General features: G+C 44.3%; 1 protein-coding gene across 15 annotated transcripts in view; it reads right to left on the bottom strand.

Annotated features, from left to right (window-relative positions):
• The window catches only part of GBF1 (golgi brefeldin A resistant guanine nucleotide exchange factor 1), a 122,588-nt gene that overhangs the window by 20,133 nt on the left and 80,930 nt on the right, over positions 1-21,525 (bottom strand). For 7 of the 15 annotated variants that reach the window (XM_082673046.1, XM_082673054.1, XM_082673059.1 and 4 more), the window contains exons 4-9: positions 11,459-11,590; positions 5,850-5,968; positions 5,214-5,322; positions 4,640-4,700; positions 3,112-3,166; positions 2,287-2,385 (exon numbers count right to left, since the gene is read on the bottom strand). In XM_082673046.1, the coding sequence (XP_082529172.1) occupies positions 2,287-2,385; positions 3,112-3,166; positions 4,640-4,700; positions 5,214-5,322; positions 5,850-5,968; positions 11,459-11,590 (575 nt within the window). Of the gene's footprint in view, positions 1-948; positions 2,386-3,111; positions 3,167-4,639; positions 4,701-5,213; positions 5,323-5,849; positions 5,969-11,458; positions 11,591-21,525 lie in introns of those variants that run through there. The other 8 variants (XM_082673058.1, XM_082673047.1, XM_082673060.1 and 5 more) reach the window with 3 other exon arrangements.

Below are 21,525 nucleotides of genomic sequence, written 5' to 3'. Positions count from 1 at the left end.
AAAGATTATGTCATGCTGCTGCTCTGCTCTCTGCTGCTCCCAACTTTGGTATATAAATGAGACCTCCTGTCCTTCTCACTGCTTTCAGATGGTAAGGCTACTGATTTCTTGGACTCTTGCTCTATTCCATTTCCCTTCCTCTTGCTGCATTTCTCTCTCTCCTATAGCTTCCTTTTAGTCACAAAGGAAAATCTTTATCACCTACTGACTACCTTAGGGTATAGGTTTTCATGCATTTTTCTCCACCCTAAGTTCACAGCTACTTTGTTTAAGCCCATTTCATTTTCTTAATCCTGATGCCTTCTCAATTACAGTTTGCATCCAGTCCTTCTACAGTTATATCAAACTAGTCCTAGATTGATAGACCATTCCTGGAATGGGCAACAGCAATTCTCTTCTAGGAACCATTAGAATGACTCTAAAAGAGAGTAGAAACAATTTTTCTCCCTGCCTCTTTCTAAAAGCTGAAAATACCCATATTATCCTTGGCCTATTCAATTCCTTCTGCTATTTGAAGGATAAGCCCCTCTTCCTCCCCCAAGTCCTCCAGAATCTGGACAACCTTTGATCCTTTGCTTAGAAACCACATAATTCTTCCTTCCATACTCACATCTCCACCCATAAAGGAGACAGGCCCAACAGCTGAGCCCCACCTCCAGCTCTTAGTAACATAGCAACAGCCTCACACTGGATTTACACTTTTTGTCCCTGCATCTCCAAAATGCCAGCAGTCATATGCCTAGAATAGAGCTTCAAGTGCTCTGAGCACTGTGGTTAAGCAGGAACCAGGATGCTCCCTCCAGAAACCACTGAAGCCCAAAAGAAAGTTCTGAGGGTAAGAGTCAGTTAAACATGCAGATAGGCCAGAAGTCCAAGAGATCAATGTGGGAAAAGAGGAACCTCCTGGTTTAAACTGGAAACTGTCACTGAGCTCCAAATGGCACTCACATCTGGATTGACTTGTGTGAAATATCTTTTCTCTCCAGGTGGCTCCCCAATATCAGGAATTCCAGGTAGTCCTACTTCCATGGAGAAGCCCAGTCATTGAGATTCCGTCCCACACTAGGATCAGTCCTTCCTATTTCCTTCTCTATCCTCTGCAGAGGTAGCTCTAACCTGATCATTTCGATGAATGCTCTCTGCCTCCTGGATGGAATAGGAGTTGAGAGGCTGCCAGTTCTTACAAGTGTCTCAGTCCTTTAAAAGTATAGCTGTGCTCCCTGTTCTAAGATCCTAAGGTGGGCGGGGGAGGGGCGAGCAGTTCATGAAACTCTACATCACCTTATCCGTATAACTTTTTATTTCCAAAGGACAATATAAGCTTTATAAAGAAAGGGCAGGTCCTAGGTTAATAATCATGGCAAAATGGTGGGTAGCCACTGAAGAGAGCTGCAACTTGAGACTAGGCAAGCACACAAATGAAACTTGAGACAAGGCATGCAAAGAAAACACAGGCCTATGGACTGTCTAGTGCACACACACACACGCAAAACACACACAGTTCTTTTTATCTTCAATGACCTGGATGTCCACAGCCACACCTCTAGCATGCACACTGTTATGAGAGCTTAGATAGCCCATACCTCCTTCTCTCCCTCTTCTTCCTAAAGCAAGGATATGCGGATTAGGGTAATCTTTAGCTTGCACCTCCGTTGTAAGTTCCCTTACTTCTAAAGGACAGAGGTCACCTTTGCAGATCCCAAAGTATTGCCAGTGTCCTGGGCTAACCTGGGACCTGGCTCCTTTTCATCCATCTAGAGTCCTAAACCTTAGAATGACACCTTTAATGGTAACCCAGAAAAAAATGACCCCAACTAGACAGACTACCCTTTCCCTCAAAACCAAGTTCAGGCATCCAGCTAGAATCAAGGACTGTGCTTAAGCTTTCTAATGCCAGCTCTGAGACAGGGAGAGGGCAGAAAAGGGAAGGGTCTTGTTTGACAGTTCCTCATAGTTCCCCTAGAAATGGTAGATATTAAGCCCCCCCACAAGACGTCAGCAGGACCCAGGCTCTCTTTCTAGGCCTACTACATAACGTATTATCAGTTCAAGGCTTCCTTCTGCCTTCAGGCGGCCAGATGCCCCACGAAAATTCCCAACACTGCAAAGTTACAAACACATGCAGCTCTTCCAAAGCCATGCTGTGTTACTAGGGAGGGGTAAATTGTGCTCTACACAGTGGATATGGGACCCAGATGTTACATATAAAAAATACACATTTAAATAAATAAATGAAAAGGGGGTAAGGAGAGGGAGAGGGAGAGGAAGAGGGAGAGGGAGAGAGACCTTGAGGTTCTTAAAGAGTAGTACCCTCTCTAACTGGTTCAGGGCTTTGGTCTGCTCCCCACTACTTAGCTCCAGTTTGTTGAGGAGACATGGAGAAATCTGTGAAAGACAGGCAAACGAACGATTTAAGCAGAGTGAAATAAACTCAAACACACACCAACAGGGCACAGGGCAGGAATGGGGATGGATGGCAGGGGAAAGGGGAAGGTTATGTGCATGCACCAAACAGCCAAGGGTCATCTCCAAGGGCAGAACCTCTTAGGGTTGCAAGCAGAATCCCCATCAGAGGCCTGTGAAGTCCAGGGCTTCACTTCAAGATAGAAAGAGGCCGTTCTTCTGAACACCATTCTTCTCCTAGCAGTTTGAGAACCTTCTGATCTGGAGTCAGACTTGATTTATCTTGTCAACAGAGGCTAGCCCAAGCATGAGCCCAGTCTAATCCAGTATTAGGATGGGATTTGAGGTATAGCCTCTCTAGGCTTCCTACCTGCTGGTAAGACTGGGCCCTGAGGGGATGGCAGGATTTTCACCTTTATCAACATACATTTTCAGCCCAGCCTGATGGGCCTTACCCAGTTTCCATGAAGGACTGGCTCACTAGCTTACATGGTGGGTCAACAAATATAGGCTGGAAAGGAAAGGTTGGGGAAGGAGAGGTACCTGGGAAAGAATAAATTTCTTGGTAAAGGAGCAATAGCTATTTCTAGATTCCAAGCAAACCTGTCTAGGCGAAAGTATGTTTTTGCTAAGCAAGGGTATCCAGGAAAATCTCTATAGTACAGAATTTGGGAGATCGAGGTTTGGATGAGGGATAGCAGGTCATACCTTCTTCATGTTGGTCCCCATATAGTTCTTGGGTTCTTCTTTAAACTGAGGTAACCTGTAAGACAGAAAATCCCATGGACTGTAATTAAGGATAATAACAAATCTTCCCCTCCACGCCAGCCACAGCCCAAAGATGCTCTGGGCCAGAGCATGCTATCTCTTAGGAAAAGCTAGGAAAAGAAGCAGGCTAATTTCACCCTTTTTGGAGCTTCACTGAAGAGCCACAGAAATTGAGGGACCTGTGACACAGATACTTTCTAAAAAAGAAGGTAGTCATGAGGGAAAGGTGACTAAGTACCCTTGGAGTGTGGAGGCTCTTTTCATCTTTAAACTGACTCCTTTCTGCTTGTATTCACTAAGCAAGTATTGCTGAAAGCCATGATATGGGGAAAGGGCAGTCTATCAAAACCCCAGGAGACTGGGCATAGGGTGAGAAGTAAAAGGCAGGTGGAAGTTTTAAAATTAGTAAATTTGAACCTGAGAAGTAAGAAACAATTTGCAGCAGGGTCCAGAGGCAGATCTAGTCTGTAGATAATAAGGATTATTACCCATGTCCCCTGCACTGGCAGTAGAGAGTGTTAATCACTGGACCGCCAGGGAAGTCCCTAATAGACTTTTTTTTTTTTTTTTTTTTTTTTTCAGTACGCGGGCCTCTCACTGCTGTGGCCTCTCCCGTTGCGGAGCACAGGCTCCAGACGCACAGGCTCAGCGGCCATGGTTCACGGGCCCGGCCGCTCCGCAGCATGTGGGATCTTCCCGGACCGAGGCATGAACCCGCGTCCCCTGCATTGGCAGGGGGACTCTCAACCACTGCGCCACCAGGGAAGCCCTCCTAATAGACTATTTTTAAAAGCAATCTTAGGTTCACAGTATACTGATTTCTCATATAAACCCTTGCCCAAACACATGCATAACCTCTTCCATTATCAATATCCCCTAGGGGAAGCTGTAAAGTCCTCGCCTCAGCGCTTCTCAAAGTTAGTCTACTCAAAGGAAGTGCAGAAAACAGGGTGTTAGGCATAGTATGAAAAGGTCTCCTAGGCCCTAATTTGAGGGTCTTGACGAGGTAACAACTGTTTTGGTTTGTGGGGATGAGGGACTTTCACTGCTAAAATTGGGACAGTCGGGCAAACCAGGATTGTTGGTCACTCTAGACTTGGTCCTTCCTTACAGAAATCGGGCTGAGCTCTGGGAGCTCAGCAACCTGTTCCAGGCTCCCTTGAGTTTGGCTTCCTCTCTGGGTTCCCTTTCCCAGCTGCTACCTGCACAGAAACAGACACAAGTATGGGAAGCAGAAGTTCTGTCAGCCTAGATCAAATAACCCTCTGCTTCCCCCTGAGGCCAAGCCAGCTCCCTCCTCTTTCTCCCTTGCTTGGTAACCCTGGTCCTAGAGAACCACGCCCATCCATAATCTCAGTGGCCTCTGATGTGGCTGTGGGGTTGGCCAGGTCCCTGAAGTGGCTGTGTGGAAGCAAGCAGGCTCAAGAGGCCTGGGCAGCCGGGCTGAAGCAAACAGCAGCAGGTTTACCTTGTGAAGAGCAGCTGCACCATGTCTACGAGAGTGTGCTCTGCGGATTTTCTCAATAACTCTGCACAGGCAAAAACAAATAACACAGGTGTCATTACTTGCCGTGCTATTATCAGGAGGCTTCTCAGAGCAGACTCCCCTCCAAACCTTGTTTACTAAGGATTATACCAAACTTATTAAAACCAGCTCCAGCTCAGCCTGGCAGCCAGAACATCACTGGCCCACTAGATGGCACTACTGAGTCAGGATAAAAAGGGGGAGCAATGATGTGTTCTCAGGGGTTGCAGGCTGGTGTCAATCCCAGGAACCTCAAGGGAGGGAGATTTGGTTCTGGGCTGAGTCATTCTGGGATCCAGCCCAATTCCTGCCCTGGCACAAAAAGCTAAGGTCTCTATTCTAGCTGCACAACAAATTGTCAAGTACAGAGACTCCTAGATCCCTATGGCTCCACAAGGTAGGTGATGGAGAAGTCATGAGTTTTCCATCTCTCTGGGACTGAGAGACAGCATCCTGTATTCATACTCACAGATACTGGCCCCAGGAATGGTGAGGGGCCCAGTATTCAAGCACCTACCACTGAGCCTCATTTCAAAGCAGATCCGGAAGCAAGACTGCATAATCTCACACACAGATTCATTGGTTAGATGGGCACCTACTGGGGTCAGCAACAGAGTCCGCAGTACCTACCAGGAAAAAAAAGGAGAGACCATGATAAACATGGCAGGCTGGGTGAAGAAGGGTGTACATGAGGGGAGAGAAGCTGCCTCCTGTTTCTCTAAGTCTCCTACGGAAGCACTCAGGGGTGAGAAAGAGGTTAGCAAGAGCGGACCTTGCTTCAGTTTGGTGGGGCGTCTCCCAGGAGCTTGTCTTAGGAACTGTGTCTTTACTCTGCATGATCCCAACATAGTTCAGCACTCATTCCAGCCCTAGCCCACAAGCCCAACGGATGGATGGCACAGATACAGTCTGCCAGAGGTACAAGCCTATTAAGGGTTCTGATATTTGATATCAATTCATTTAAGGCTTTTAATTATTTTCCTTAGAAAAAGCTTTTACTTCGGGTACCGGAGCTGCTTGTTTGGAAACAAAGTAGCTCTCTAAGCCCCAGTGGAGTCAAAACATAGCTTCAAGCTGCCATCAGGCTCCGGTAGGTAGAGCCAGAGGCACCAGCTCCTGGCCATTAGCCTAATTGCTCTTCCCCTCCATTTACCTGAAGGATTTTCATCAGGACAACCTCATCGCTGGCAGGATCTGTGCCCACAAAACGGGCATGGGTGACAGCATCTGCCATGTTCTCCATGCCCTCTGCCGTGCCCTCATGGGTGGGATCTGCTCCAACAAAAAAGAAAAGATGTGTAGAGGAGAGACAGAAAAGTCAAGACATCCTGTCTAGAGACTGTTTCGAGAGACTTTTGGTTTTCTCCTCTCCCAATTCCCTAACCCATGGCTTCCTGAGCTACCTGAGAATTTTTGCCCATAACTGGCTTTAATAAGCATCTCAGCACAAACTCCACTGTGTAAAAGTGGTTCTCAAACCTAAACATATATCAGAATCACTTGGAGGGCCTGTTAAAAATAGAAATTGCTGGGACTTCCCCGGTGGCACAGTGGTTAAGAGTCCACCTGCCAATGCAGGGGACACATGTTCAATCTCTGGTCCGGGAAGATCCCACATGCTGTGGAGCAACTAAGCCCGTGTGCCACAACTACTGAGCCTGCGCTCTAGAGCCCGTGAGCCACAACTACTGAGCCCACGTACCACAACTACTGAAGCCCACGCACCTAGGGCCCATGCTCCTCAACAAGAGAAGCCACTGCGATGAGAAGCACGTGCACCTCAATGAGAAACATGCGCACTGCAATGAAGAGTGGCCCCCGCTCACTGCAACTAGAAAAAGCCTGCATGCAGCAATGAAGACCCAACGCAGCCAAGAGTGAATAAGTAAAATAAATAATAAATTTGTAGAAAGAAAAAATAAAAAGGAAATTGCTGGTCCCACTCCCAGAATTTCTGATTTAGTAGGTCTAGCGTGGGGCCTGAGAATTTGCATTTCTAACAAGATTCCAGGTAAAGTTAATGCTGCTGGTCAGGGGACCACACTTTGGAAATCACTGGGGTAAAGCTACTCATTTCATAGAGGAAGGGCCTGGAAATCTGAGGTTTTGGCCCAGAGCAAGGGCCAAGTAGGGCCAGAGCTTTGAATGCCAAGGTTGCAACCTTTCTCTTTTCAGATGTTCTCTTTCAACACATCTCCCTCTGATTGCTTTTGGAATGTTGTGTTCAGGTGCAACTGAGGTAGGGGAGTAGGGGGAAGAAATGGACAGTCACTGCTGCCAATACTCATATATGGGTGTCCATTACAGCAAATCAGAGAACTCTGCCTGCTTTGGTTTCATTCTTATTTAAAACAGTATGTCAAGGACAAGAATCCTGTAACTAGCTTAACTAAAGATTAAGGAGAGATAAGGGACAAACTAAACAGGACTGGAGGCTGGCTAACTGGGGAATAGGTGGGAGGGAGACTTTCATCTGTAAGAGGGGAGAAGCTAGCCCTGACAATCAGCACCATGCTGCAAGCTAACACAAATGCTGCCAAGGAGGAAACTCTGCTCCCATTCATGACTTTAAATATCCACAAGGAGGACTTCCCTGGTGGCGCAGTGTTTAAGACTCCGCCTGCCAATGCAGGGGACACAGGTTTGATCCCTGGTCCGGGAAGATCCCACATGCCGTGGAGCAACTAAGCCCGTGTGCCACAACTACTGAGCCTGCGCTCTAGAGCCTGTGAGCCACAACTACTGAGCCTACATGCCACAACTACTGAAGCCCATGCACCTGGAGCCCGTGTTCTGCAACAAGAGAAGCCACCACAATAAGAAGCCCATGCACCGCAACAGAGTAGCCTCCGCTCGCCGCAACTAGGGAAAGCCCGCGTGCAGCAACGAAGACCCGATGTAGCCTAAAATAAAATAAATAAATTTATAATAAATAAATATCTACAAGGAGTAGCCAAAGTGACCTCCATCAAGGCTTACAAGGGTCCTGCTGAACTGCCTGGATTGTTCTTGAAAGGGGAGCAAAAGTAGGGAAAAAAGATAGGGACGTGACAAAGCTTTGTGAGTGACAGAGAAAAATGCTCCAGAGGTGGCATGGTGTAAGCTAGGAGAAGCTCCTAGTTTTAAGTGTGGGAATTAGGAGAAATTCTTACCATTTTCTCTTTCTTGGTACCTGAAATTAATGGAGTTCCTGAGTTTGAAGCTCAGCAGATGGCTGAGAAACCAGAACATTTCTCTTGCCACAATGAGCCAGAAAACTTTTATCAATTGTGAGTGGTTTTCATTTGTTTTCTTTCTTCTCTTCCATCCTGGTTAGTCTCTGACACCTAGTCAGACTCTCTTTGACTGCATGCCACTACTCAGTATCACGAGCGGCTACTTTAGAGGTCATGCAGAAGGAAGCCAATTTCATGATGATCTACAGTATAGGAGGTGACCCAGCTCCTTCTATCACACCAACTCTCCATGTTTCTCCCAATCAACACGGAAAGTCCTATACTCTCAAGGCTGTTGCCTGAGTCCTCTCTCACAGCCCTGCTGGACAGGGTCCTTTATTCAGGCCTCCAGGGTCCACAGAAGGACCTTTCCTTGTTCGGGAAATCCAGGACCTTCTCAGTGCTGTGTACTGTTTCAGAGTTCCTAGTGAATGGCAGCCTTGCTCCAACTCCTGGGGGTCTATTTCTTCCCCTCTTTCAGTAGTCTCCCTAGGTAAAGTGGTTTAAGCGCTACTGATCTTTTTGTAGCTCTTATCCTCTGAGCTTGAATGAAGTAGCAAAGTTAATTTTCTAAAAAGGTAGGTACAAGTGACAGGTCCTTAGAACCACAGGCAGGGCCTCATAAGCCAGGCAATCAGAGGCACAAATCCTGATCTGGCAGCTGTGTGGGGCCAAACAAAAGGCTGGTCTTTGGAGTAGGATCTAAAATAACCCTAGACGCCTTGGGTCACAGGGCTGAGAGGTGGAGGGCAGTTTCTTCCAGAAGGGCAGCCTAAACAGAAGATGGCTCACTTAACAGACCTTGTCTTCCCCAGGACCCCTTCTTTAGAATCTCCTCCTTTCCTGGCCACCCTGGAGAAGACTGCAGGGAAATCTGCCAATCTCATCTCCTTTACCTTCTGGCTTCCATACACTCCTTCCCGTTCCTATTCTCATGCCCAATGCAATCACCACCTCCAGCACTCTCTTTTCCCACCACAGGAAACTCCAGTGACCAGCTGGCCTGAGGTCTCCAATGACCAGCTTGTCTGCCAACCCCAGAAGGGGGAGAGAGTAACACTGACGAAAGAGCAGAGGGAAACGGCACCGAGGGCAGCTGCTGGAGGCCGTGAAGAGAGATGACCTGCAGGTGGTGCTCAGGGCAAGGCTGTAAGTAGCTGGGCCTGATTTTTGCTTAGGAGAAGTATGAAGCTAGGACTAGGGTGCCTGGAGAAGCTCATGCACCTAGAGAACCTAGCTGGCACCCAGGATACCTGCTCCCAATCCTGAATGCTTCAACTAAGCAAATCCAACTTTCTAGAAAAGATAAAGGGTTTTCTTGCCTTCAACTGAAGGTCATTTTCTTTCTTGCTAGCTACAGCCTGAGCTTCCTCTTTTCCTATCTCCTTACTTAGAAACAAGGACAGCTGCCTGTGTTCTATGTTCCTCACCCTTGCACATGGGCAGACAATAGGGGAAAAAAAATCGGTATTCTAAGTGACAAAACCAACTATAAAGGAATCCAAAAAAGACACCATAAACAAATTCAGAGATAAACAACAGACTAGATAAAATATCTGGACTAGATTGGAAGAAAATATTTGTAACACTGTGATAGACAATAGGTTAATAAACACTATACAAAGAACTCCTACAAACTGATAAGAAAAACAAAAACAACTCAATAAATAATAGGCAAAGGAGAATAAATTCAAATGTTCAGCCTCAAGGAAATGAAAGCAACAAAATACCAGTTTTCACCCATCAAATTAGCACAAATAAAGAATATCGATAATAATCAGTGCTGGTGACAGAGTGGGGAAATGGAAACTCTCAAACCTTACTGTTGGACGTGCAAATGATTTTAATCTTTTGAGAAAGCAAACTGGTAGTACATATAAAAATGTAATTTGCACATGGCCTTTAAACCAGAAATTTCAAGTTCAGGAATCTGTCATACAAAAGGAAAATGAATAATAAAGACATATGAACAAGGTTGCTTATTTCAGCATTATTAATAATGGCTTGGGGTTTCCCTAGTAGCACAGTGGTTAAGAATCCTCCTGTCAATGCAAGAGACACGGGTTTGAGCCCTGGTCCGGGAAGATCCCACATGCCACGGAGCAACTAAGCCCGCACGCCACAACTACTGAGCCTGCGCTCTACAGCCTTCGAGCCACAGCTACTGAAGCCCGCGCGCCTAGTACCTGTGCTCCGCAACAAGAGAAGCCACCGCAATGTGAAGCCCGCGCACCGCAATGAGGAACCCGCGCACCGAAACGAAGAGTAGCCGCCGCCCGCTGCAACTAGAGAAAGCCCACACACAGCAAAGACCCAACGCAGCCAAAAATAAATAAATAAATTTATTTATTTTAAAAATAATAATGGCTTAAAATAAGAAACAACCTAAATATTAAATATTACTCAATAAGAGAATGATTGAGTGAACTGTATTATATCTATACTATGGAAATCATACAGCTACCAAAAAGAAAAAAAAAAGTCTTACCAGGGACTGAGGGGCAGGGGAAATGGTGTATTATTGCTTAATGATTAGAATTTCTTTTTTGGTGTGATGAACAAGTTTGAGAAATAGATGGTGGTAATAGTTGCACAACACTGTGAATGTAATTAATGTCACTGAATTATATACTTTAAAATTATTAAAATGGCAAATTTTATATTATGTATATTTTATCACAGTAAAAAAAGAACATACAAACTTCCAGTTATAAGATTAATAAGTTCTGGGGATGTAGTGTACAGCATAATGACTGCAGTTAACAATACTGTATTGTATGTCTGAAAGTTGCTAAGAGAGATCTTAAAAGTTCTCATCACACACACAGAAAAGTTTGTTTCTATGTGAGGCAATGGATTTAACTAAACTTATTATGTTTATCATCTTGCGACATATGCATCTATCAAATCTTTTACACTGTAAACCTTAAAATGATACAATGTTATATACCTCAAAAAAACTGGAGGGAAAAGAATAAATCAGATGGATAATTATATCATGTACACCTAAGTTAATACTATTAAATGAGAAAATATGTAGCACATAATCCTATTTTTATTTCTTTTTTAAAAGAGGTGAAACTTTATATATATTTATACACATGTAGAAAAAGGTATAGGAAGATTCAAACCTGCCTGTTAATATTATTTACCTAAAGAAGGAGGAGAAACATTGAGAGAGACCATTAACTTTTCTTTTAGACACCTCTTTATTGTTTATCTTCTTAAAATGAGCATGCATTATATTTGAAAAATAACTTAAAAAATAAACCAAAATAAATCAAACCTTCAAGGACACTATACCCTTAACTGCCTCCAGAGCACAAAGAAATCAGAGTCCCAAGGAAACCTCTCATTCCCCACTCTGCACAACCTGAGTCAATTAGTGTGATGAGTAACCAATAAACAATCCTATTTCTCTTCTACAAGGAAACGGATGGCTGGGAAAAACCTTCCAGTATCACCAGCTCATTGCCTAAAGCCTGACCACTCCAGGAGAGGCAAGAAATGAAGAGCTGTGGTCATCCAACAAAGTCTGAGCTCTTACCTATGAGCGCATAGGACAGGAACTTGTTGACAGAGGTGAGTGCTAGTCCAGTGATAGGGCCAGTGGTATCTTCAGAGCGAATTACTTCCAGAAATGGACGAAGGAACACATTGGGCTCAATTTCTGAGAGTTCTGCAAGAAAAGAAATGAGAATAAAGAGCCATCTTACAAAAAGCTAAACCCTAGAAAAAGGCCCTTCTTAACTGTGCCATGAGGCTAGAGTTCTTAGTTGCTGGGACAATCTTCCTCCCTCTGGATTATCCTGAATCAAACCCCAAACACTATGTCATTTTATCTGCAAAATTTTTAGTTTGTACCTCTAAAAGATGAAAAAGCTTAAAAAAACACAGTATCATTACTATGCTTAAAAATTAACAACAAAATGGTTAAGATGGTAAATTTTATGCTTTTAATATACTTATGTATGTATACATATTTTTAAACCACAATTTAAAAATTAACAGTAATTCTTTAATATCATCAAATATTGCTGGGTCAATTATCCATGTCCATTTCACCACCCTCCCTAGGGGTGCACAGGGAAACATCTTGAGTACAGCCAACGTGGCCAAAGAGATCCCAGGATGAGCTGCTTGCTGTCTTAGGTCTTTTGTTGTTATAGTCAAGGTCACTTTTCTTAGAGATAAAGAATGCAACACATTCCAGGAAGTTGAGGGGGAAACTTGAGGTTTATAGTCCCTTGCTGAAAAATAAGCTCAAAAAGAACAAAAGGCTGTGTTGGAGGCAGTTTATAATCTTGCAAAGCTCCTAACCACTCTCTAGCCTCCTTTCTGTCTACAGTAAGCAGAGGGCTAACTGCCTTGAGATGAAGAGGCAATTCATAATCTTTATTTTACAGATGAGAAAAATAAGGCTCAGATAAGACACATGATTGGCCCCAAATCACACAGCTAACAAGAAGCAGAGCTGGGATTTGAACCCAGTCTATACATATGGTTCTAAAACTTGTAAAACCATTATATCTATTCTACTTAATTATCAGCACATACTCCTAAATTTAGAAGGTTTCATTCCAGGTCTAAGAAGCTACTTTATACTGGACTTGCTCTGTACCCTACTATGCCCAGGGTTTAAGTTTTGTTTTTCTGCTGTGCTTTCATATCTCAGACACTAGCTCCCTAAAAGGCTTCCTAAATAGGCCAGAAAGACTCAGGGACTGGATATGGGCTGCCCCACCTTTAGAGACAAAAGGAAGCTGGGTTTCCTAAGCACCTTCATTTTCATGCAAATGTAGGGAGCTTCCCACTCAATTCTTACCACCCTCCTCTTTGGGTAAACATTCCCTGGCCCCGCTGTTCCTCAGATTAATGCTTTAATTAATTGGCAGATTGAGTAGCATTTTCCAAGCTTGTCTGTACAGTGATCACATCAGCTGTATAAAACCTGCTTCTCATCCCCCACTACCCCCACCTAGAGATGTACAATCTGCAGAAAAAACCTAGAGAAAAACCTTTGTGTGTGTTCAAGATGGTAAAGGGTTGATATGTAAGGAATAGATATATTTGGGAAAGCTGAAATAAAATACCTTTAAAAAGCACATCGAAAAAACTAAAGTCATCTAGTCTTGCTGCTTTAGGAACACAATTGTATTACATACGATTTGGTCTGTCATTTAAAAAACAGTCATGTTTGGTATATTTGAGATATGAAAGTGTTAGATGGAAGACAAATCTTTGCGAGGTGGGATAGGGAACAGATTTTCTGAGCATTCACCCAGTTGCTTTACCTATACTTGTTTCATAGTCAAAGACTAGGTCAATTTTACACCCACCATTTGACACTTCCAGGGCCAAGTGCATTCTGCCTCTTTTTGAGTCCTATAAATTTTAACACACATATAGGGTGTGGGCTCTCAAAGCCAAATGACTTAATGTACCAAAGCAGTAGTTTCTCTGCTGTGTTCAGTGGGCTTGAAATTGATGGAAGTTTGATCTGTCTCTGCAGGGCTGCTTCAACTGAAGATTTTTCTTTTTTTTTTTTTTAAATAAATTTATTTATTTTTGGCTGCGTTGGGTCTTCGTTGTTGCACGTGGGTTTTCTCTAGTTGCAGTGAGCCGGGGATACTCTTTGTTGTGGTGCGTGGGCTTATTGCAGTGGCTTCTCTTGTTGCGGAGCACTGGCTCTAGGCGCGCAGGGTTCAGTAGTTGTGGCACTGGAGCGCAGGCTCAGTAGTTGTGGCACACGGGCTTAGTTACTCCACAGCATGTGGCATCTCCCCGGACCAGGGTTCGAACCCGTGTCCCCTGCATTGGCAGGCGGATTCTTAACCACTGTGCCACCAGGGAAGCCCCTAACCTTCTGCTTAAGAGGAAAGAGTTCAACATGGCATTGAGAGACTTGGAGGGAGCAGGAGTGATACTATACAGAGGCTTGGACAAAGTCCCACAGAAAACTCTCTGGATGCTCTGGATGTGACCCTCGCGTAATATACAATCCAGTCAATGGACAAGGAATCATTAGTCTCACTCCTACTAATAACCAGGCATATGATACCCAAGCTCATCTGTCAAATTAGATAGTTGGAATCTGACTGTTAAAATACATTCATTCCAGCACTTCCATTCTGTGAGTCAATGCTTTATGGAAACTTAGTGATGGAAAACTAGAAGGGCTGGACTTTTTTTTTTTCAATTCATTTATTTTATTTATTTATTTTTGGCTGCGTTTGGTCTTTGTTGCTGCAGGTGGGCTTTTCTCTAGTTGCAGCAAGCAGGAGCTACTCTTCGTTGCAGTGTGCGGGGGCTACTCTTCGTTGCGGTGCACGGGTTTCTCATTGCGGTGGCTTCTCTTGTTGCGGAGCATGGGCTCTAGGCACGCGGGCTTCAGTAGTTGTGGCACATGGGCTCAGTAGTTGTAGCTCGCGGGCTCTAGAGCACAGGCTCAGTAGTTGTGGCGCACAAGCTTAGCTGTTCCGTGGCATGTGGGATCTTCCCGGACCAGGGCTTGAACCTGTGTCGCCTGCATTGGCAGGCAGATTCTTAACTGCTGCGCAACCAGGGAAGCCCAAGGGCTGGACTTTTTAATGAGCCCACCAGGAACCTTCACTTTCACCCTCACTCCCCTACCCCTCTAAAAAAAGAGGATGATGGTATATAACATTAACTTTCCCAAGAGAATTTGGTCTAGGCAGAACTGGAGTTTTGCCCTCTAGGTTCAACTGCAGATTCAACTCTACTTCTTCCTACGAATCCAGAAAAGAAAAATTTCTGGTGTTCTACCTCCTGGCTTAGCCTGCCTGGGGACAGAGATTCAACTGTCTAGATCTTCTTTGGAAGAGTAAGAAGAGTTGCCTGAGTCCTTCAGGGAAAAGATGCCATGATGCTGCTCATAGTGAGCAGGCTGAGTAATTTCACAACCAAGGAGACATCTGACACCCCTGCCAAGCAGCCAAAATTCCCGCCCTGGAAGGCTGTCAACCTCAAGGCACAAACAGTTCAGTAAACAGAGAGTGCAGATCAGGTAGAGGGGTGCTCTGAAGGTGACTGATTCATGTTCTAAGATGGGAAGTGAAAAAAAGGAATGGGTACAAGAAGGAGAGGAAATCCAACTCCCACCGGAGAAAGAACACTTGGGATCCTTCTAGGACTAGGCCACCTGCTGCTAAAATCAAGTCCAGGTCCAACTTCTGGCTAGTCAGTGCCCAATAAGAATAATCACAACAAGACTTATTAAACTATTTCTGGAGAAGCTGTAGGTCACTTCAACACAAAGCAAAGTGAAGCTCTTCAGAGGTTTCTTGGTGTTGTTCTGCTCATACTCTGCTCAACATCAGTGAACAGGGCTCTCAACTCCCTATAGTGTGACATTAAGACAGGTAAGTCTCCAAGTGACTTTTGGCCTAAAGTCAGGTTGAGAATCTGCAGATGTCCCCCAAGTCTCCTATCTTCTCAGATGATGAGGTGACCTGTCCAAAAGGAGATGAATACTGACACTGTTTTCTTTTTTCACATCAGGGCTGCCACCTTCTCTGACAATCTATGTCAAAGGCCTCAACATGTGGCATCATGCGCTGCCCTTAGACAAAAGGGAACAATCTCTTCTCAGCATACAGGGGAGCAGTCACCATCCTCCCAGGAGGCTTGTGTTCTCCAGCCTGCAGCAGCCTTTTCTCATTTGGCCAACATTGGGCTGGCACATTCCTGAGCCAAAATGCACACATAAGCTGCTTTCCCTGGTAGCAAGCTCTTTACTCCTGAGTGACTCTTATCAGGGGCGGTTGGGCATTCTCAATTGGATTACGCTGACAAGGAAAAAGTCCTGTGGTATATTATTTCAACACCATTTGGCTTCAGAAATGCTTGTCTCGACCCTTTTGCCCTCAGAGGCTACTTCTCCCTTCTTGCTTTCTAGAGGGTCACCAGCCTGCTCCCATCCTAGCTCTTCATCCTGCAAATATTGGCTCATGTTCCTGGAGACAGAATATCATCATTCACAAGGTAAATCATGTATAACAGACTAATAAATCAGAGCATGTTAAAAATATAAGTCTAGTTCATTTACCCCACTTGACATTACTGTATCCAGAGACACAGTACAGAATTATTTGAGCATAAAAAGCTCTTTGGTTTTGGGCTTTTATGTCTATGCCTCCACATTCCATTTTAGGAGAAAGTGTTTGGTCCTCATATTCCCCCTAGTTCCCCAACCATGGATTGAACCGGCATCCCCTGCAGTGGAAGCTCAGAGCCTTAACCACTGGACCGCCAGGGAAGTCCAGGTCCTCATAGTCATACTTCTCTGACTATGCTGTATCTAGGAATACTTCTTGTAAAAGTCAAAGTAAGATTGAGAATGAGCTGCAAATGGAATTTTTGAAATACTGTTCCATAGGAAAGAGCTGTGCTCTTCTTGGTCACTACAGGACATCAGGAGTAGTGGTCCAAAGGATGAGACAAACTAAACTTTGGTGTAGCCAGAAGCCTCTGGAATATCTGCCACACCTTTATTTCCAGCCTTGAATGGTCAGGTGGGGATTTAGGCTTGATTTCATGAACTGGCTTGAGAGATGGCTGCCAAAGGGCAGCTCTCAGAAAATTATCTAGTCCAGGCTTAAGGGTTAAACCCAGACAAGCCTTTGCAACCCTGCCTTATACAACAGGAGAAATGAAAAAAAGAAATGCACTATGCCCAGTCTTGGTCTGTCACTAATTATGCGACCTTGGGCAAACACTTCCCTTCTTTGGGCCATAGTTTCCTTATCCACAGGGTTTTCCTGGGGAAGAAGATGGTGGTGGTAGTACACAGTTTAATGAAATTCTTTAAGGCTCCCTTTAGATCTCCAAAATTTATTTTAAACGCAAAGTACAGTTTGGGAGTAAATAAGCATGAATGCAGACAGTCTGTTACAAAGGTAGCCTGGGGGAAAAGCAAGCCCAGTTTGTTTGTCTAAGCTCCTGACAGCGGATCTTCTTTTTTCAGCTATCACCCAATAGTTTCCCAGATCTGTTTCCTATTCTCAAACAAATCCTTAGTTTCTCAAAGTGCCTTTAGACTGCAGTGGGGATGAGGAGGGGGATTATCTTTGATATTATGACCCTTTAAGAAACAAAGTATGGTGATAACTTAATCACTACCACACCCAGGTACAAGGTGAGTTCATAGGTCCACCTAGGGCCTGCAGTAGAAGATAATGATACAAACAACCTTACACCAAGAAAGGCAAATTATTTTCTAACACTTGGTCCTTTAAATACCCTTTGAGAAGTATTCATTTTTCAGGCTTATTTCTCCCTCAAAGGCCAACCCAACCTGTTTTTATGAATCAAAAAACCAAACCTTAACTCTTACTCTAATTAAACATAAGCAAATCCTGAACTTACACATCTTGGGGTTTTACTGAAAGTCTGAAAATCCCAAGGATTAGAAATCATAATTTTATATCTTCCCCGAGCTGTCTTAGATAAGTAATTTGTAGAAGGTCATGTTCATGAGGTCCCAACCTAAGCCAGAGATGACATAAAAACTCCTCTCCTCCTCCGTAGACATCTGGCCCCCAAATGTTCAAGATGACCAGAAAGAAAAGGGTTTTTGGCATTTACATATGTTCTCTGGCTCAAACACCTTTTCAGGACCTGGGCTACCTCTGTCCCTATAGCAGGTCTGTCTCTCCTAAGAGAGACGATAGAAAGAAGATGTATTTTTTTCAGACTGAAATCTCTGATATCATATACAGCCCATAGCAGGCTGCTTTCAGGCTGCTCCTGAAATCCTCACTTTTTTGTGTGTGTGTGGTACGCGGGCCTCTCACTGTTGTGGCCTCCCCCGTTGCGGAGCACAGGCTCCGGATGCGCCGGCTCAGCGGCCATGGCTCACGGGCCTAGCCGCTCCGCGGCATGTGGGATCTTCCTGGACCAGGGCACGAACCTGTGTCCCCTGCATTGGCAGGCGGACTCAACCACTGCGCCACCAGGGAAGCCCTGAAATCCTCACTTTTATAATCTCCTCCTTGTTGAGTAGGACCACCCTAGTCTGCCTGGTATCAGATTTAGCCTACACTTTCAGAAGATAAGACAGGGACTTAAAGGCAGCATACACGTGGGAAAATAGTTTGTTTACTGCATGACTTTCTCCAATATGATACATAATCCTGATTGGAAGAGAAATGAGCTTCCCACCTTGGGCATTTCTGCTAAACAGCCAGTTTAGCTTGCTGCTAGGAGCTGCTATCTACCACCCTACAAGAAGAATCCCATTCCATTGCTCAGGACAACAACCTTAATTGGCCTCTGACATCAGCAACAGCTACATACTAAACTAATTATCATATGTAGGTTATTTACTTTATCTTCCCAGTAACCCTGAGAAATAGTATTACTGTTCCCATTTTATAGATAAGAACACCAAGGCTCTATGAGGTTAAGTGACTTGCCCAAGGTCATGCAGTAAGTGGAAGAGGTAGAATTTAAATCTGGGTCTGTTCTGGATTATGTTCTTAAATATTATACTATGCTATTGCTATGGGTTTACTATTAGATATATTAACTGCATGACATGGATGGCAAATAAAAATTTAAGACTTAACTATGCTAGAATTAAAGTTTCTTCTGCACCCATCCTCTTCCTAGCCAATGACTAAACACTGTTAGTTCCTGACTTTAGTACTGCCATACAAATTAATCTTCAGGTTTGCCCACATTCCTTCCTAATCCAAGAGGGAAGAATGAGGCCCCTTTAACAAGGCTGGCAGGGCTAAATGAGGCCCATAGGGACCTGAAACATATCGCAGAGGCCCGAGGATAGACTGATCCATCTGTCTTACTGAGAGCACAAGTTTGATGCGTATCAACTCTAAACACCAGTTCTCTTCCTTCTAGAGGAAACTGGCACATATTGAAAGGAAAGCAATTAGGCTGTAACATACAGGCAAACCAGAGCTGCTGTGGTTCTTTATTCTACCTTGCCGTTTTCTGCATTCATTGTATAAGACCAAGACCAGGGGGCTTCCCTGGTGGTGCAGTGGTTAGGAGTCAGCCTGCCAATGCAGGGGACACGGGTTCGAGCCCTGGTCCGGGAGAGTCCCACGTGCCACGAAGCAACTGGGCCCATGTGCCACAATTACTGAGCCTGCGCTCTGGAGCCCACGAGCCACAAGTACTGAAGCCCGTGCACCTGGAGCCCGAGCTGCACAATGAAGAGTAGCCCCCACTTGATGCAACTAGAGAAAGCCGCGCAGCCACAAAGGCCCAATGCAGCCAAAAATAAACAATAAATAAATTAAAAAAAGAAAAAAAAGACCAAGACCAAACTTAAGCAGGCAATTTGAAAGCCCAGGAGAAATTAAAAACTTCTGTTGCTATACTTTAAAACAGGACATTCACCCCAGCTTTATGCAGTCATTACACTTGGAGCAACTTTTTCAATCCAAATTCCCCTCATAGTCTAGTAAAATATGTCACTGTTCCATGGCAGCAAGAAGACAATTATAGGTTTATCACCAATTACCACCCTGTCAGGTCTCCTCTAGGGGCCCTGAAGGGAAGTAAAAGGAAATAAAAAAGAACTAAATTCTGAACTGACATTAACAAAGTCTACAGATGATGGAAAAGACTGAAGGGTTAATAGTCAAAGCTTTTGGAGAAGAGTAAGAGAATCCCTAAAGAATATCAATTACGGGACTAGTAAGCAACTCTCCCTGTTCCTTAAGTGTACAGAATCCTATTTATTTACATTTATCCAGAAGCTGGAAATGCTTTTTTACAGCAGCATATCACAAATTCTTAGTGACAATTAAGTCTGAAGAATCTTATTCAGCCTCAGACACCCTTTGTGTTAACAAGCTCAAGAACGTTATGATAAGAGACATTTCCCATCTTACTGATGGGGAAACAAAGGCATCAAAAATATAACCAGTAAGGGCCAGGACAAGTACTCTAACCACTTGCCACTGCTGCCTGTAAACACATGACTGTAAGCTGGAGAATGAACAAATAAAGTTTATAGGAGCAGCAGTACTCTGAGAAGTCATATGTTATTTGCTCTGAAAGGTGCCCAGAGAACCTTCAAAACAGCTGAATCTAGAGGAGCAATCCTGAAAGGGCTGGGAAACAACTTTAGAAAACATGGGACAGAACCTGGGTTCAGCCAACACCTGTTTCCCAAACAATATCTGTCTCTCTCTGTCTCTCATTTTATCCCAACCGCACACAATACAAAAGCTGTATTATTCTGGTAAAGTTGCATTCCAGCCCAGAATGCACAGTTAATGTTTTTTACAGCCCACATGCCTCCTTGCGATGGATGGCCACTTTATAATGAAAAACTTTATGCTCAATCAACTTACAAATAATGAGTGTTCCATTACAATGCATTAAAAACAAACCCCAGGGCTTCCCTGGTGGCGCAGTGGTTGAGAGTCCGCCTGCCGATGCAGGGGACACGGGTTCGTGCCCCGGTCTGGGAAGATCCCACATGCCGCAGAGCAGCTGGGCCCGTGAGCCATGGCCGCTGAGCCCGCGCGTCCGGAGCTTGTGCCCCGCAACGGGAGAGGCCACAACAGTGAGAGGCCCGCGTACCGCAAAAAAAAAAAAAAAAAAAAAAAACACCCAAATCAGAAAGACCCAGAAAGAAACAAGGAATAGGAACGAAGGTGATTGCTGGAAAGCAAGGAGGAACTCAAGAGAATTCTCTGTAACTCCTTCAATCCTAAAGAAGATACAGTCCTAAGGAGAATTTGGTATTGAAAAAGGCATTAATTTCAACAAATGCTGTTGGGACAACTGAACATCCATATGCCAAAAAAAAACCCCTACTTTCATCTAAACCTCACATGTTACATGAAAATTAACTAAAAATAGTTCATAGATGTAAATGAAAAGCATAAATCTGCATACCTTTTAGAAGAAAATATAGGATAAATCTTTGTGACCTGCGATTAGGCAAAGAGTACTTAGATATGACACCAAAAGCACAGTGCACAAAAGAAAAAAACTGGTACACTGGACCTCATCAAAAATAAAAATGTCTGCTCTAGAGACATACTAGAGAGATGTCTATCTCTAGAGAGATAATGCTAAGAGACTGAAAAAACAAGCTACTGAAAAAACAAGCAATAATTGTATAATTATAATTGTGATTGTAAGAAAGGACTTGAATCCAGAATACACTTCTTTAAGTTTCTAAACTCAACAGTAGGAAAACAAACAACTCCATTAAAAAAACGGGCAAAAGACTTGAACAGATGCATCACCAAATGGTGTTCGATGTCACTGGCCATTAGGCAAATGCAAATTTAAACCACCTTGAGGGCTTCCCTGGTGGCGCAGTGGTTGAGAGTCTGCCTGCCGATGCAGGGGACACGGGTTCGTGCCCCAGTCCGGGAGGATCCCACATGCCGTGGAGCGGCTGGGCCTGTGAGCCATGGCTGCTGAGCCTGCGTGTCCGGAGACTGTGCTCCGCAACGGGAGAGGCCACAACAGTGAGAGGCCTGCGTATCGCAAAAAAAAAAAAAACCACACACCTTGAGGTACCACTGCCTACCTACTAGGATGGCTTAAATAAAAGTACTGAAAATACCAAGCACTGGAGAGGATGTGGAGAAACTAGAATTC

The sequence above is a fragment of the Grampus griseus genome, assembly GCF_964374135.1.
Source record: "Grampus griseus genome assembly, chromosome: 16".
NCBI classification, from domain to species: Eukaryota; Metazoa; Chordata; class Mammalia; order Artiodactyla; family Delphinidae; genus Grampus; species Grampus griseus.
The sequence above is the reverse complement of the archived record's forward strand: the minus strand, read 5'-3'. Positions and strand labels throughout refer to the sequence as shown.